This window comes from Schistocerca nitens, chromosome 5 (genome assembly GCF_023898315.1).
Source record: "Schistocerca nitens isolate TAMUIC-IGC-003100 chromosome 5, iqSchNite1.1, whole genome shotgun sequence".
NCBI classification, from domain to species: domain Eukaryota; kingdom Metazoa; phylum Arthropoda; class Insecta; order Orthoptera; family Acrididae; genus Schistocerca; species Schistocerca nitens.
In genome coordinates, this window is record NC_064618.1 from 851,556,383 (window position 1) to 851,571,111 (window position 14,729).

The window sequence follows — 14,729 nt, forward strand, 5'->3', positions numbered from 1 at the left end:
ATAGTCAGAAACGAATTGCATAAAAGAAATTTAATTATTTAACCGGTTTCCGGCTCGTAGTGTCCTTCTTCAGAAGGTCCGCTCACAAATTCCAATCTAATGATGCGCATCCCACTTTGTTTTTGATGACAGATGTGTAATTGTGATAGTGCCTTACGCAACTCGAAAGCTGCCTTGGGGGCTAGGGAATAAGTCAATGAACAATTTCTATTCTCTACGTTCCCTTCCACAACCAAACTGACCCTCCCTTGATTGCTCAGGATTTCTCGTATTAACAGATCCCTCCTCTTAATCAAGTTTTCCACACGATGCTTCCTAATTAATTGTCCTGTCTATCTATCTAATATCCAGCATTTTTTTCTGTAGCACCACATTTCAAAACGTTTTTCTCTCTTCTAATTTGATCTGTTTACTGTCCACGTTTCTGTTCCGCACTAGGCTACACTTCAGACTTCCTAAGGTTTAAATTTATGTTCGATTATGGCAGTCTCATCAACGTTTATTTTGATGTCCAGATTAAAAAACGCATCTACCACTTCTGGTGTCTCATTGCCTAACATAATTTTCTCTGGATCGCCAGATACAATTCGCCCTCATACGTGTTTTAATTTTGATGATTTTCAACTTATATCCTCTTTTCAAGACGCTATATTTCCCATTCGGCTGCTCTTTCAAGTTCTTTGCCGACTCTGACAGAATTCCATTGTTTTCCGGAAACCTCCAGCTTTTTGTTGCTTCGCTCAACTTTAACCTCTTTTACAAAATTCTCCTGGGTTTCCTGTAGCTGTTGCTCAGTGTACGGATTGAGTAGGCTACAAACATCTCTTGTTCTCGTCTGATCAACTGTATCCCCTCCATCTCCTTCGACTCCGTAACTGCCGTCTGGTTAAATACAGGTTAACAGTTAAATAAAGGAAAAAACAGCAAACAGACGCTGTTAAAAATCTATTTTTTTAAGAAACAGATAGAGCAGTTATCCATTTCCAACAGATACGTCGATCATCAGACGACTGCAACTTTGCGGAATATGAAGCTCTTCCAGGGCATTACAGAGACGCAGGATTTTTCATGTAAATAACTCAAAACGAACCCACTTCTTACTGACTTGCGATGATTCAGCTCTTAACTACGTCTGATTAAAGTAAAATTGTTTATTTCTAATGTCAGATTTTTTTGTATAGTGCACTAATTCGTCAGGAAAGTTTCAGTACAGCTAAAGATGGCCGAGAGAGTGCTTGCTGCATAATTTAAATAAAAAAAGGGTACACATGAAGAGCCGTTTGATGATGAATATGTCGGTTCGAAATTGACACTGGCACTATTCGTTTTTAATAAATTTCATTATTAACAGTGTCGGGTCGCTGTTGTTTAATTTGTTAAGAATCAACAGGCGTCATTACACAGTCAGCAGACCAACACCCTTTAATCGCTAATGCTACCTTTCTAGTTTCCTGATGCTATTCTAAACTTGACTACAGGAAACACTATCTGAAATTACAAAATTATTTATTTTCCTTCAGCATTTTGAGGCTTGTTTTGGGCAGTTCGTCGAGCATGTAGCTTACTCATTATTCGTCTTATTTAGCGTAGCTTCTGCATCCTATATTACAAAAGTTAGTGCGTAGTGTACTTACACCTCGACATCGCCTGCCGTTCTTCCTTTTTACCATCCCTTCGACTACAGTTATCAACAACGACTCATCGTGTAATATATGACCAATCTTTTTATCTCCTCGATTCATAATGCTCTGTTTGATGCTATTTTGCTACTTAATTTGTTGCACGAGGCAGTCATCCCTTACTCTGATTTTCAACGGTTCCCTGTAACCACATGTCAGAAGCTTCTATTCGTTCCGTATTTGTCTTCCCCTTGTTTTGCCTTGTACAACTCTTGCTACTATAGTTCCCTTATATTTTCTTTCATCGTCTTCCGCGACTGCTACATTCATGCACCTGTTGAGAAAACTCTCGCTCTGGTTAAAAGTTATTCGTTATTTATATCTCTTTACCATCTAGTTTATTTTAGACTTTGCAGTTACATTTTCAAGAACGTAATCTCAATATAGAGCGGATCCGGCACAGACTTTGTTTCCATCATTAACTGAAAGAGTCTCTTATTTCTCACTGCAGACGTGGAATTGAGGAAGGAGTATACACAATGGAGACTAATTAGAAGATCATAAATAAACAATATCACTTACAGAAACATAACGTTGAAATAAATTTAAAATGATATATAATCATTATCTGAAAATGGAGACTAAGTTTTCGAACACGGTATGGCAAAATTGTTGTATAACGCACTGGTACTAGCTTTTTCGTGGGATAATACGAATTTTCTTAACGGTGGGAGGTTCAAAAACTTCTAATGCAAAATTGGTCGAAGAAGTCAAAACTGTAATTTCTCACCCACACTCAGACATGGTTTTCCTGACGTTTTTGTGTAGTAGATGCACTTCAAAGAAATATATTTTTTAATATAAATTTATTATGAATGTGAACTGTGTGGTGAGGAATCGCTAGTCATGTTCCGTTTTCACAGCAATGACTCATAGAAGAACGGGGATAGTAACTTCTGTTCGGGGGCTGCCTGGAACAGAATATACATAGCGCCAAGTGATATGCGCCTGATACAGTATGTCCCAGGAGAAACAGCGATATGACTGGGACGGCTATTTGAAGCAACAAACCGCCCTGATAAGAATAGTTTCCGAGACAGAAGACATTTAATGTACATTGTTATTTACGTTGTGTATTCTTCAAGACATTGTCAGGTTAGACATGCACACATGTGAAACAGTGTGTTTTACAAAGCGAGAATTGAAAGATATGTATTTTTGAAACATCCACGACAAGCATTATCGTACACGTCACGTTACGGCTGTTGTACAGTTCACAATATAAATGTTCGGGAATATCCCACCGTCAACTTTAAAGCATTTGTGCGCTATTGAGAGTACGTGTTGTGTTCCTTGTCTGAGTGTGCCTGCACGTTCCCTAATGAGGTCAGTAGCATTGACGATGCAACCAAGTATCTGATGTTGCGTATTCTCCTTTCGTTTCCTCACCTCGGACTTCACCCAACACCATAAACAAAAATGTTATGGCGTAAAGTCTGGCGACCGCGGTGGCTATTAAATTGTTCTGTGGAAAAATGACAAAGTTAATCCCACAGGGTTGAATTGTAGGTCCATACCTGTTCCTTATAAATGTGATCTATCTTGGAAACCATTCGGAGTAGGGCACGGGTCCACTGTCATATCTCTCAATATTGACTATTCCTCCCAGAATATCCTGCATAAGCTATTGGTCGACAGCTTAAAAGAGAATACTGGCCGCTTTTGTGCTCTGCAGGTGGTGTACAAATGGTACCGGGCGGCCATGTGAGTCTCCGCCACTTACATACGTAATGGTAGTGGAGTGGTGTGTGTGCGTGGGAGGGAGGAGCTGCCGTGTGTGCCCGTGCGAAGTGGGCATACCTGAAGCAACGTGTGGGCTCTCTTCCTCGCCGAACTGAAGCGGTGTCACACGGTGTTAGCGAGGTGTCTACTGTTGCTGTTGTGGTCTTCAGTCCAGAGACTGGTTTGATGCAACTCTGCACGCTACTCTATCCTGTGCAAGCTTCTTCATCTCCCAGTACTTACTGCAACCTACATGCTTCTGAATCTGTTTTGTGTATTCATCTCTTAATCTCCCTCTGCGGTTTTTACCCTCCGCGCAGCCCTACAATACTAAACTGGTGATCCCTTGATGCCTCAGAATTGTAACAACTATAACGGCTTCTGATACCAACTGTAACAGTTGTGATACTAAATGTGACACTTCTGCTACTAAATGTAACTGGGTTTTCTCTTTGGATGCTGTCAATTGTCAGGATGAGCATTCTAAACAATTCTGTCAGGGTGAAAATATTAAATAAATTAACTTTTCTCTCTTAACAACATGTGGGCAGGGTGGGTTCTTCCTTGGCTCGGGTATGAGGTCGAATGAAACATCATTTTTACATAAGAATAACTTTTATTGAAGATTTGTACAACTGTATCTTACGGAATATTCTGGTTCGGAGAGCGGCAGCTGTGTCGTTTGTGAAGTCTTCTGCTGCGGCAGCGGCGGCGGCGGCGGCGGCGGCGGCGTCTGATTACGCGTAGCGGTGTGTATCTCGTGTCGCTGTCTCGCTCAGTTGACTGGAGAAGCGCAGCGCGAGGTGGCCCGTTTAATTATTGCGAGCGAAATCGTGCATCGGATGATGCCTTGGGTGTCGCGTCCCAGTGTTTCTCTTCTCTAAGCGGCCGCGTGTGTTGTGCGTCGACCAGCGGAGCGGCGCGGCGGGGGAAGGCCAGTGTCCCGGACTCGAACCACGGACTCCCGCTTGCCAGTCTTCGGCTGTCAGGTCTTCATCCCAGCTCACAGGTGACTACTGATGTGAGGCCGTCTCCTTCCCGTCCTCACGAGTCACCCGGGTATGTAAAAACCAGACTTCAAATACCTTTTAAGTTCTGTCTTCTGGCGCTGCGGCTGCTGCTTGCTATTCCTCTTCTTACATGACGGTCTTCAGCACCGAAACTGACTGAAAACTACTGCTACGCTTCTTCGTCTTCTTCGTCTCTCGTCTCCGTCTCCGTCTTCGACTCCGTCTTCATCTGTCTTCATCTGACTTCATCTCTCTGGCCCACTGCGTCTCGCGTATTTATTCACTTCAGTTTACTGGAGGTGAACGACTTCACGGTCATTGCCTCGTCTGTCACGTTGAAAAGCTTCTCGAAGAATCTTCTTAACGTCGATCATTGGCTCTTGGAATGTAGGTGAGGGCCTTTGATCACATGTGACGACTGAGAAACACGTGAGCCGGTCATTGCCTCTTCTGTCACGTTGAATAGCTTCTCGAAGAATCTTCTTAACGTCGGTCATTGGCTCTTGGGATGTAGGCGAGGGCCTTTGCTCACATACGACAACTGAGAAACACGTGAGCCGGTCGGGCGATGCCCTGACGGCTGAATCGACAGCGCCCGCTTATGTGGAAGTTGCTGACTTCATGGTCATTGTTTCTTCTGTTCTGCTGTTCGGCCCGCTGTTTGCGAGTATGTAACTCTCTAAACTAAACCAAGTTTTTCATTTATATTCTAATTTCTAGTTCACTTTGATTTCACTAATTTATCTACTTAAGTACCACTCAACATTCCTCCACCCTTCGGAGAAATTCGCCCTCGAATTTACCACTCAACATTCCTCCACTCTTCACACGGCAAGAGCACAAGCATTGAAAACTCTCGACTTAGAAGATTACACACGCTTCACATTAAGTATGTTGAAAATACTTTATCACTTTACTAAAGCACTGTACGGTCTTGAATCACATAGTTCTTACATAAATGGTTGTAATAAGTGTAACAAATCTTGGTGACAATGAATAAACAAAAAAAAAGATTATTCACTCAGAAAGTTACATAGCAACACCTGTTTAATCAATCCTATATGAATGCAAGAATATTTATTCTACAGTATTGTTTACTTTAACATAAGACTGTTTAATAAGGAATGAAGTACAATATACAAAATTAATACACTAATGCTCAAAAGTAACTACTGAAGTACACCATTTAAGAGTGTGGTATCCAGTGAACAGGGATTTGATGAAATGGTATATTATTATTTGGCTTATTTTTTCGTCTTAAATAAAAGAAAACTGTACAAAGCAGAAACACCAACACAAATCTTCCAGATATACCCGTACCTAGCATTATAATTTTAGTTTTGCGTTCATCTTTTAATTTTAAGACATGTTGCATCATAACATTGGCATCAATTTTGCCTTGCTGCAAGTTTATGAACATATCTAATGACTTCAGAAGGGAACTGTCAAGGGAGTCATTGAGGTAGGACAGGTTTTGTGTAGGAAATGCTTGCATGGCGTTTTCTGAAAAGAGCAAACAACATGGTTATGAACCTACCAACCTAATAAAAACAAAAACAAAGAAAAGAAGAAATACATTGTTAACTACAAGATCTACATGTTTCTACGTTCAACTTTTCTTTTTCTTAAAAAATAAACCATTATCATGTATTAATTATTTACATTTGTATATTATCCACAGTCTACTAAGATTCCACTAGGACATTCGTACTCTTGGTCGAAGATTGTATGGTGCCATGTCTGTATGTTGTGCTGGCGTGGCCACTCTTTTTCCTTTACGGGAACTTCCTCCACCCTTCGGAAAAGCAGACCCTATTGTTGAAGGAATTACTTCTGGAGCGCCCTTAAAAGGTTTTAAACGACTTGCATGGACAATGGTAGTTCGGGTGGGCAGTTGCAATTTAACGTTGACTGGTGACGTGATCTCAATAATTTGGTAAGGACCTCTGTAGTTTGTTACAAATTTCTTCGTTTTTCCTCTCGCAATATAAGGAGTTGAAAGCATAACCCACTGACCGATTTTGTAATTTGGATATTTAGCTTGGGTATTACCTAATCTTTCCTGTCGTTCCAAAGCCTTTGTATTAGATTTTTGAACCTTTTTCCATACATCCTTCATCATTCGACTGAAATCTCTTACTGTTTCTCCAACTTTTCCGTTTTTCTGCCTGATTACATCAAAAGGGGACGGCATTTTTCTCCCATAGACCACTTCATAAGGTGACATGCCAGTTGCTTCATGCGTTTTGGCGTTGTATACCGACACGATTATTGGTAAATACGTATCCCAATTAGAATGTTGTTCGTTAATATAATAACTAAGCATCTTGCCAATTGTCCGATGAACTCTTTCTGTGCGGCCGTTGCACTGAGGGTGTAACGGAGTTGTGCGTAATTTACGTATTTTTAGTAAGTGACATAGCTGTTTCATTAATTCCGACATAAAATTAGATCCCTGATCTGTGATAATAGCTTCAGGTATGCCAAATTTAAGTATCCAGTTGTTAACTAAAGCTTGGGCAACTGTATTTGCTTGCTGATCTGGGAGACTCACCATAGCTAGATAGCGTGAAAAGTGATCTATAATTGTAAGGACATACTTATTACCAGCCGGTGTTTTATGAAATGGCCCGTAGAGATCGATTCCGCAGATTTGAAATGGACGTGAAGCTTCGGGGAGCCTCTGTAAGGGTATTTTTGAACGAGAAAGTTCTGCTCGTTGTGCGCACGCAATGCAATTACGAACGTACTGCGCAACATCCTGCTTTCTGGTTTGCCACCAAAATCGCTCTGCTACACGTCTTTCGGTTGTCCGCTGTCCACCGTGTCCTGCAAGGATATGATCGTGGGCCTCTGCCATTATTTCTTGTCTAAGGTGTTGGGGAACAACAATTCGCGGTCCAAGTTTTGTTTTACGGCATAATACACCATCTTCAAAGCAAAATTGTTTTTGAGTTGCGTATTTTTTGCATTCTGTATCCTCATCTTGTGCCTTTCTCCAGTCCTCAGTATCTCGGCCTGTTGCTTCCAAAAGTGCTATTTTCCGACTGAGACAATCTGCATTCGTGTGTTTTTTGCCTGGTTTATGGATAACTTCGAAATCCATTTCGGAAAGACATAGGGCCCAACGGGTAAGACGACTAGAAGGATCCTTTAATCCAAGCAACCATTTTAAAGCTGCGTGGTCTGTAATGACCTTGAATTTCCTACCATACAAGTAGCATTTAAAGTATTTGATACCATAAATAACACTTAACAATTCTTTCTCCGTTGTGGAATAATTTCTTTCTGCCGTTGTTAGTTGTCTGGAAGCGTAGGCTATGGGGTGTTCCGCGCCATTAATATCCTGACTCAAAACAACTCCTACTGAATGACCACTTGCGTCACAGGATAAAATAAATTCTTTATTATAATCTGAGTAGGCTAATACTGGACTGTGTGTTAACTTATCTTTAAGGGTTTGAAATGCTGATTCACAATCTTCAGACCAATGAAATTTTGCACCCTTTTTTAATAATTGGGTTAAGGGTCGGGCAATTTCAGCAAAATTTTGAACATATTTCCGGTAGTACGATGCGAGACCAATGAAATTTTGTACTTCCTTAACGCGTTGTGGTGTTGGGAAGTCCTTAACTGCCGAAATTAATCGAGGATCTGTTTTAATTCCTTTTTCACTAATGACATGCCCTAGGTACGTAACCTCTGTCAATGCAAAAGTACATTTTTCCGTATTTAATGTTAATTTAGCTTTTCTAAGTCTCTGAAAAACATTACGCAGACGCACAGCATGTTCATTAATGTCTTTGGAGAATACAATAATATCGTCTAGATATACACAACATTGCTGAGTTTTGAGTCCTCGCAATACTCCATCGAGTAGTCTTTGAAAAGTTGCTGGTGCATTTTTCAAACCGAAAGGCATTCTTTTAAATTGCCAGTGGCCTCCAGGGGTAGAAAATGCTGTTTTATGCCTATCTTCAGGTGCAACTTCCAATTGATGATATCCGCTACGTAGATCGATTGTTGAAAAGTATTTACTGTTACCCAAACTGTCAATGATGTCTGTAATGTTTGGAAGAGGATAAACATCTGAGATAGTTTGTTTGTTAAGGTGTCTGTAGTCACAACAAAATCTATATCGTTTCGTACCGTCGGGAGACTTCTTTGGAATAATTACAATATTTGAATTATAAGGAGAATCAGAATATTCTATAATTCCATCTTTTAGATGCTGTTCTACAAATTCATCCAGTACTGGCTGTAAGTGATGCGCAACTCTATAAGGCTTCCTATAAACTGGGGGGCTATTTCCTGTTGGGATCCTATGCTGTGTGATATCTGTTGCTGGCAGTGGACCTTCTGCATTAAATAAATCTTGAAACTCAACTAAAACTGCTTCTATCGTGTCTCTATCATTTCCTTTCAAATGCTCAATCTTCTGGCGTAATGCGGTTTTATAGGCGTCTGGTTTCTGACCATCGTTAATATCTGACCAAATGAAATCTTCTTCTTCAAAAGTACTGACTGTAGCTACTAATATTCCCTTATGCAACTTTTTGTCCTCCACTCCGAAATTATCAATATGTACCGGTACTTTTCTTTCTCCCTCAACGTCTTGAACCCGTACAACATTCCTACGTACAAAACAATGTGATACATCTAATTCCTCATTTTCCTCTAAAGGCTCTATTAGACACACTGTATCTGTAGGTACTTCGGGGTCAACGGTCATCCAGACAAGTTTTCCTGAGCCAGATGGTATCTGATCCCGCGAATCAACCTTCAAGGACGTTGCACGCAGTATAGTTGATTTCGCCTTCCGGTTAGGGAAATCTTGCGGCAGAGGGCCCTTTGCAGCGGTGTCACCTAGCTGAAACACTATTCCGCTAAGTTCTACAGTTTGCTGTCTGAGGTCAATTTTAGCGTGATGTTTATTCAGGAAATCCAGTCCTAGGATCGCGTCGTACCCGTCAGTTACCTTTGTTACCACTTCTACATCTTCTTGAAATTGTACACCCTGAATAGAGAAAATCAGTGATGTACATCCTAATGACTTCACTGTACCTCCTCCTACTCCACTCAATCTATACCTTGGAGGGTCATATTTCTTTTCTCCAATACATTCATTACTTACTATTGATACGTTTGCGCCTGTATCCACCAGTATCCTTGCCTCTTTATCCTGTATGGTAGCAGATAACCAGCATTCCGCCTTCACATTCGCCTTAATGGCATGAAATTTTATTGGGAACGTCTGGCGGCGGCTCCGACATTCCCGTTTGAGTTTAACTGATTTCTATTTCCAAAAACTTTCTTAGACCTGCATTCCTTGAATGTGTGACCTATTCTTTGACAATTAGTGCATTGAGGTTGTCTGCAGTTTTTTGCTATATGTCCCTGTCGCTCGCACCTAAAACATCGTACTCCTGCTGAAAATATATTTCGCTTCTCCTTGTATCTGGTGGCAATGTCAATTTCTTCAAAAGCTGTCGCCACAGATACAGCTTCTGCTAAATTTTTAGGAAACTCTGCCCTGACACGACGGGAAGTTTCAGGAGGTAACCCACGTAAAAATGTATCCAGAGCTCTATTTTCTGCCTCTTGTAAAATAACTTTATTTGCTTCATCACTAGTTGTCAACTGATAGGTGTTAATATTAACTTTTCTAATCCTATCTACAAAACTTTCTAACGACTCGTTTTGCCTCTGAGTGATAGTGTTTAATTGTTCCCTATAAAATCTACAGCTGTTCTGTTTTTGAAAACGTGTAAGCAATCCTTTCTTCAATTCCTCAAATGTTAGAGCATTCCTTAATTTTTCATGGTATAAGACGTGTGCTTTAGCCTCTCCTGTCAATCGTAACTTTGTCATTTGTAAGAGCTGTTCATCTGACCATGATCCTAACTTTGCAGCTGCTACTAAATCATCAAAAAAGGCTGTTATGTCCTCGCCAGGTTTACCTGAAAAAGGAGTTACTAAGGCTGCTGCTGAGGAATCTAGGGTGGGATGGATTGAACTGGTTTGCCTAACCTCACTCAACTGTTTAAATAATAAATTATTATCATTTTTAAGCTCTGCTATCTGCTTAACTATGATCTGAATAGCTTCATCAGTAGAAACCGCTTGTGGTGCTGACTCTGACTTTGTACGATTTCGTGTCATCATTTTACAACTAGTAGTCACACAATATTACCACACTGAATTCAAAAGATGTTTAAATATTTTCGACAAAACTCTTAAAATCACGAGAGAAAATACACTTCTAAATAAAGAAAATATTACGACTGCTATGCAAACCTCTATCCTTTCACACATTAAACAATACTAACTGTGGACCTTTAGTGACTGTCATTCACACCTCATATTGAGCCAAGGGTTTTTTCTCTGACACCAAATGTAACAACTAAACGGCTTCTGATACCAACTGTAACAGTTGTGATACTAAATGTGACACTTCTGCTACTAAATGTAACTGGGTTTTCTCTTTGGATGCTGTCAATTGTCAGGATGAGCATTCTAAACAATTCTGTCAGGGTGAAAATATTAAATAAATTAACTTTTCTCTCTTAACAACATGTGGGCAGGGTGGGTTCTTCCTTGGCTCGGGTATGAGGTCGAATGAAACATCATTTTTACATAAGAATAACTTTTATTGAAGATTTGTACAACTGTATCTTACGGAATATTCTGGTTCGGAGAGCGGCAGCTGTGTCGTTTGTGAAGTCTTCTGCTGCGGCAGCGGCGGCGGCGGCGGCGGCGGCGGCGGCGTCTGATTACGCGTAGCGGTGTGTATCTCGTGTCGCTGTCTCGCTCAGTTGACTGGAGAAGCGCAGCGCGAGGTGGCCCGTTTAATTATTGCGAGCGAAATCGTGCATCGGATGATACCTTGGGTGTCGCGTCCCAGTGTTTCTCTTCTCTAAGCGGCCGCGTGTGTTGTGCGTCGACCAGCGGAGCGGCGCGGCGGGGGAAGGCCAGTGTCCCGGACTCGAACCACGGACTCCCGCTTGCCAGTCTTCGGCTGTCAGGTCTTCATCCCAGCTCACAGGTGACTACTGATGTGAGGCCGTCTCCTTCCCGTCCTCACGAGTCACCCGGGTATGTAAAAACCAGACTTCAAATACCTTTTAAGTTCTGTCTTCTGGCGCTGCGGCTGCTGCTTGCTATTCCTCTTCTTACATGACGGTCTTCAGCACCGAAACTGACTGAAAACTACTGCTACGCTTCTTCGTCTTCTTCGTCTCTCGTCTCCGTCTCCGTCTTCGACTCCGTCTTCATCTGTCTTCATCTGACTTCATCTCTCTGGCCCACTGCGTCTCGCGTATTTATTCACTTCAGTTTACTGGAGGTGAACGACTTCACGGTCATTGCCTCGTCTGTCACGTTGAAAAGCTTCTCGAAGAATCTTCTTAACGTCGATCATTGGCTCTTGGAATGTAGGTGAGGGCCTTTGATCACATGTGACGACTGAGAAACACGTGAGCCGGTCATTGCCTCTTCTGTCACGTTGAATAGCTTCTCGAAGAATCTTCTTAACGTCGGTCATTGGCTCTTGGGATGTAGGCGAGGGCCTTTGCTCACATACGACAACTGAGAAACACGTGAGCCGGTCGGGCGATGCCCTGACGGCTGAATCGACAGCGCCCGCTTATGTGGAAGTTGCTGACTTCATGGTCATTGTTTCTTCTGTTCTGCTGTTCGGCCCGCTGTTTGCGAGTATGTAACTCTCTAAACTAAACCATGTTTTTCATTTATATTCTAATTTCTAGTTCACTTTGATTTCACTAATTTATCTACTTAAGTACCACTCAACAGAATATGTCCTACCCACCGATCCCTTCCTCTAGTCAAGTTGTGCCAGAAATTTCAAAAAAATGTTTCAAATGGCTCTGAGCACTATGGGACTCAACATCTTAGGTCATAAGTCCCCTAGAACTTAGAACTACTTAAACCTAACTAACCTAAGGACATCACACACGCCCATGCCCGAGGCAGGATTCGAACCTGCGACCGTAGCAGTCCCGCGGTTCCGGACTGCAGCGCCAGAACCGCTAGACCACCGCGGCCGGCCCAGAAATTTCACTTCTCCCCAATTCTACTGAATACCTCCTCATTAGTTACGTGATTACCCATATAATCTTCAGCATTCTTCTATAGCACCACATATCGAAAGCTTCTATTCTCTTTTTGTCTAAACTATGTATCGTCCACGTTCACTTCCATACTTGGCTACACTCCATACAAATACTTTCAGAAAAGACGTACTGACACTTAAATCTAAACTGGACGTTAACAAGTTTGTCTTCTTCAGAAACACTTTCCTTGACATTGCCAGTCTACATTTTATATCCTCTCTACTTCGACCATCATCAGTTATTTTGCTCCCCAAATAGCAAAACTGATTTACTACTTTAAGCGTCTCATTTCCAAATGTAATTCCCTCAGCATCACCTGATTTAATTCGACTGTATTGCATCATCCTCGTTTTGCTTTTGTTGATGTTCATGTTATATCCTAATTTCAAGGCACTGTCCATTCTGTTCAGCTGTTCTTCCAGGTCCTTTGCTGTCTCTGAGACAATGACAATGTCATCGGCGAACCTCGAAGTATTTCTTCTTCGTGGATTTTAATCCCTACTCCGAATTTTTCTTTTGTTTCCTTTATTGCTTGCTCAGTATACAGATTGAATAACATCGGGGATAGGATACAACCCTGTCTCACTCCCTTCCCAACCACTGCTTCCCTTTCATGCCCCTCGAGTCTTATAACTGACTTCTGGTTTCTGTACAAATTGTAAATAGCCTTTCGCTCCCTGTATTTTACCCCTGAAACCTTCAGAATTTGAAAGAGAGTATTCCAGTCAACATTGTCAAAAGCTTTCCCAAAGTGTACAAGTGCTAGAAATGTAGGTTTGCCTTTCCTTAATTTAAGATAAGTCGTAGGGTCAGTATTGCCTCACGTGTTCCAGCATTTCTACGGAATCCAAACTGATCTTCCCCGAGGTCGGCTTCTACCAGTTTTTCCATTCGTCTGTAAAGAATTCGTGTGAGTATTTTGCAGCTGTGGCTTATTAAACTGATAGTTCGGTGATTTTCACATCTGTCAACACCTGCTTTCTTTGAGATTGGAATTATTATATTCTTCTTGAAATCTGAGGCTATTTCGCCTGTCTCATACATCTTGCTCACCAGATGGTAGAATTTCATCAGGGCTGGCTCTCCCAAGGTTATCAGTAGTTCTAATGGACTGTTGTCTACTCCCGGGGCATTGTTTCGACTTAGGTGGCTAAATTTTTGTCGGATGCGCTTTCAGCCTCTGCCGCTGCATTATGTGCTGGAGTGTGACACGGGGTGTGTGTGTGTGCCTGTGCAGACTCGTACCGCGCCAGCGAGGACGAGCTGGTGCTGGAGTGCCGGGTTCGCGGCTCGCCCGCCCCCGCCGTCAGCTGGCTCAAGGACGGCCGGCCGCTGCCGCTGGCGGGCGCTGGCGCCACCGACGCGGACGTCGACGGCCGCTTCTCCGCCAGCGAGCTGGCCGACGGCGTGTGCCGGCTGGTGGTGCGCGCGCCCTCCGCCCACGCCGACAGCGGCGTCTACACCTGCGTCGCCCGCAACGAGCTCGCCGAGGAGCGCGTCTCCGCCAACGTCGTCTTCCCAGGTACTGCTGCTGCTACTGGTACTGCTGCCCTCCCACCCTCCACGTTCCTCACCTCTCGTGTACTCACACGGCGACAGCCATTGAACTATGTGAAGTAACTTCTCGACATTTTCCGGCAGGACGTTCGTACTACACGGTTCGCCGCGGAGCATGAGTACGCTCATGCGGACGCGTGTATGGTTTGGTTTAGCGACGAACCCACTTTCATTTGGATGGGTTTGACAATAAGCAAATCTGGCCCATTTGGGGGACTAAGAATCCACATTTCGCTATCGAGAAGTCTCTTCACCCTCAGCGCCTGACTGTGTGGTGTGTAGTGTCCAGTCACGGAATAATCGGCGCTTTATTCTTTGATGGCACGATGACAACCGAACGGTACGTGAAGGTTTTGGAAGATGATTTCATCCCCAAAGTGACGCTAATTTCGACGAGATGTGGTTCATGCAAGACGGAGCTAGACCACATCGGGGACGGAGAGTGTTTGATGTCCTCGAGGATGCGAGCTAACATCCCAAAGATGTTCGGGCTCACATGCGGTTCCTCTTCGTCGAAATGTATTGACTCAAAGTTGCCTACTGGCTGAACCGCACGTGTCGCATTACATGCCTTAAGTTAGACACTCGTGACCCTTTGGTTAAATTGTCTGGCTGATGGCAAGTTTGCG

The 14,729-nt window shown here is 42.7% G+C and overlaps 1 protein-coding gene across 1 annotated transcript in view; it reads left to right on the forward strand.

Moving 5' to 3' along the window:
- Window positions 1-14,729, forward strand: part of LOC126260759 (uncharacterized) — a 1,547,391-nt gene that overhangs the window by 404,130 nt on the left and 1,128,532 nt on the right. The window contains exon 28 of the mRNA XM_049958097.1: window positions 13,781-14,065. Coding sequence (XP_049814054.1) covers window positions 13,781-14,065 — 285 coding nt within the window. The remainder of the gene's footprint in view (window positions 1-13,780; window positions 14,066-14,729) is intronic.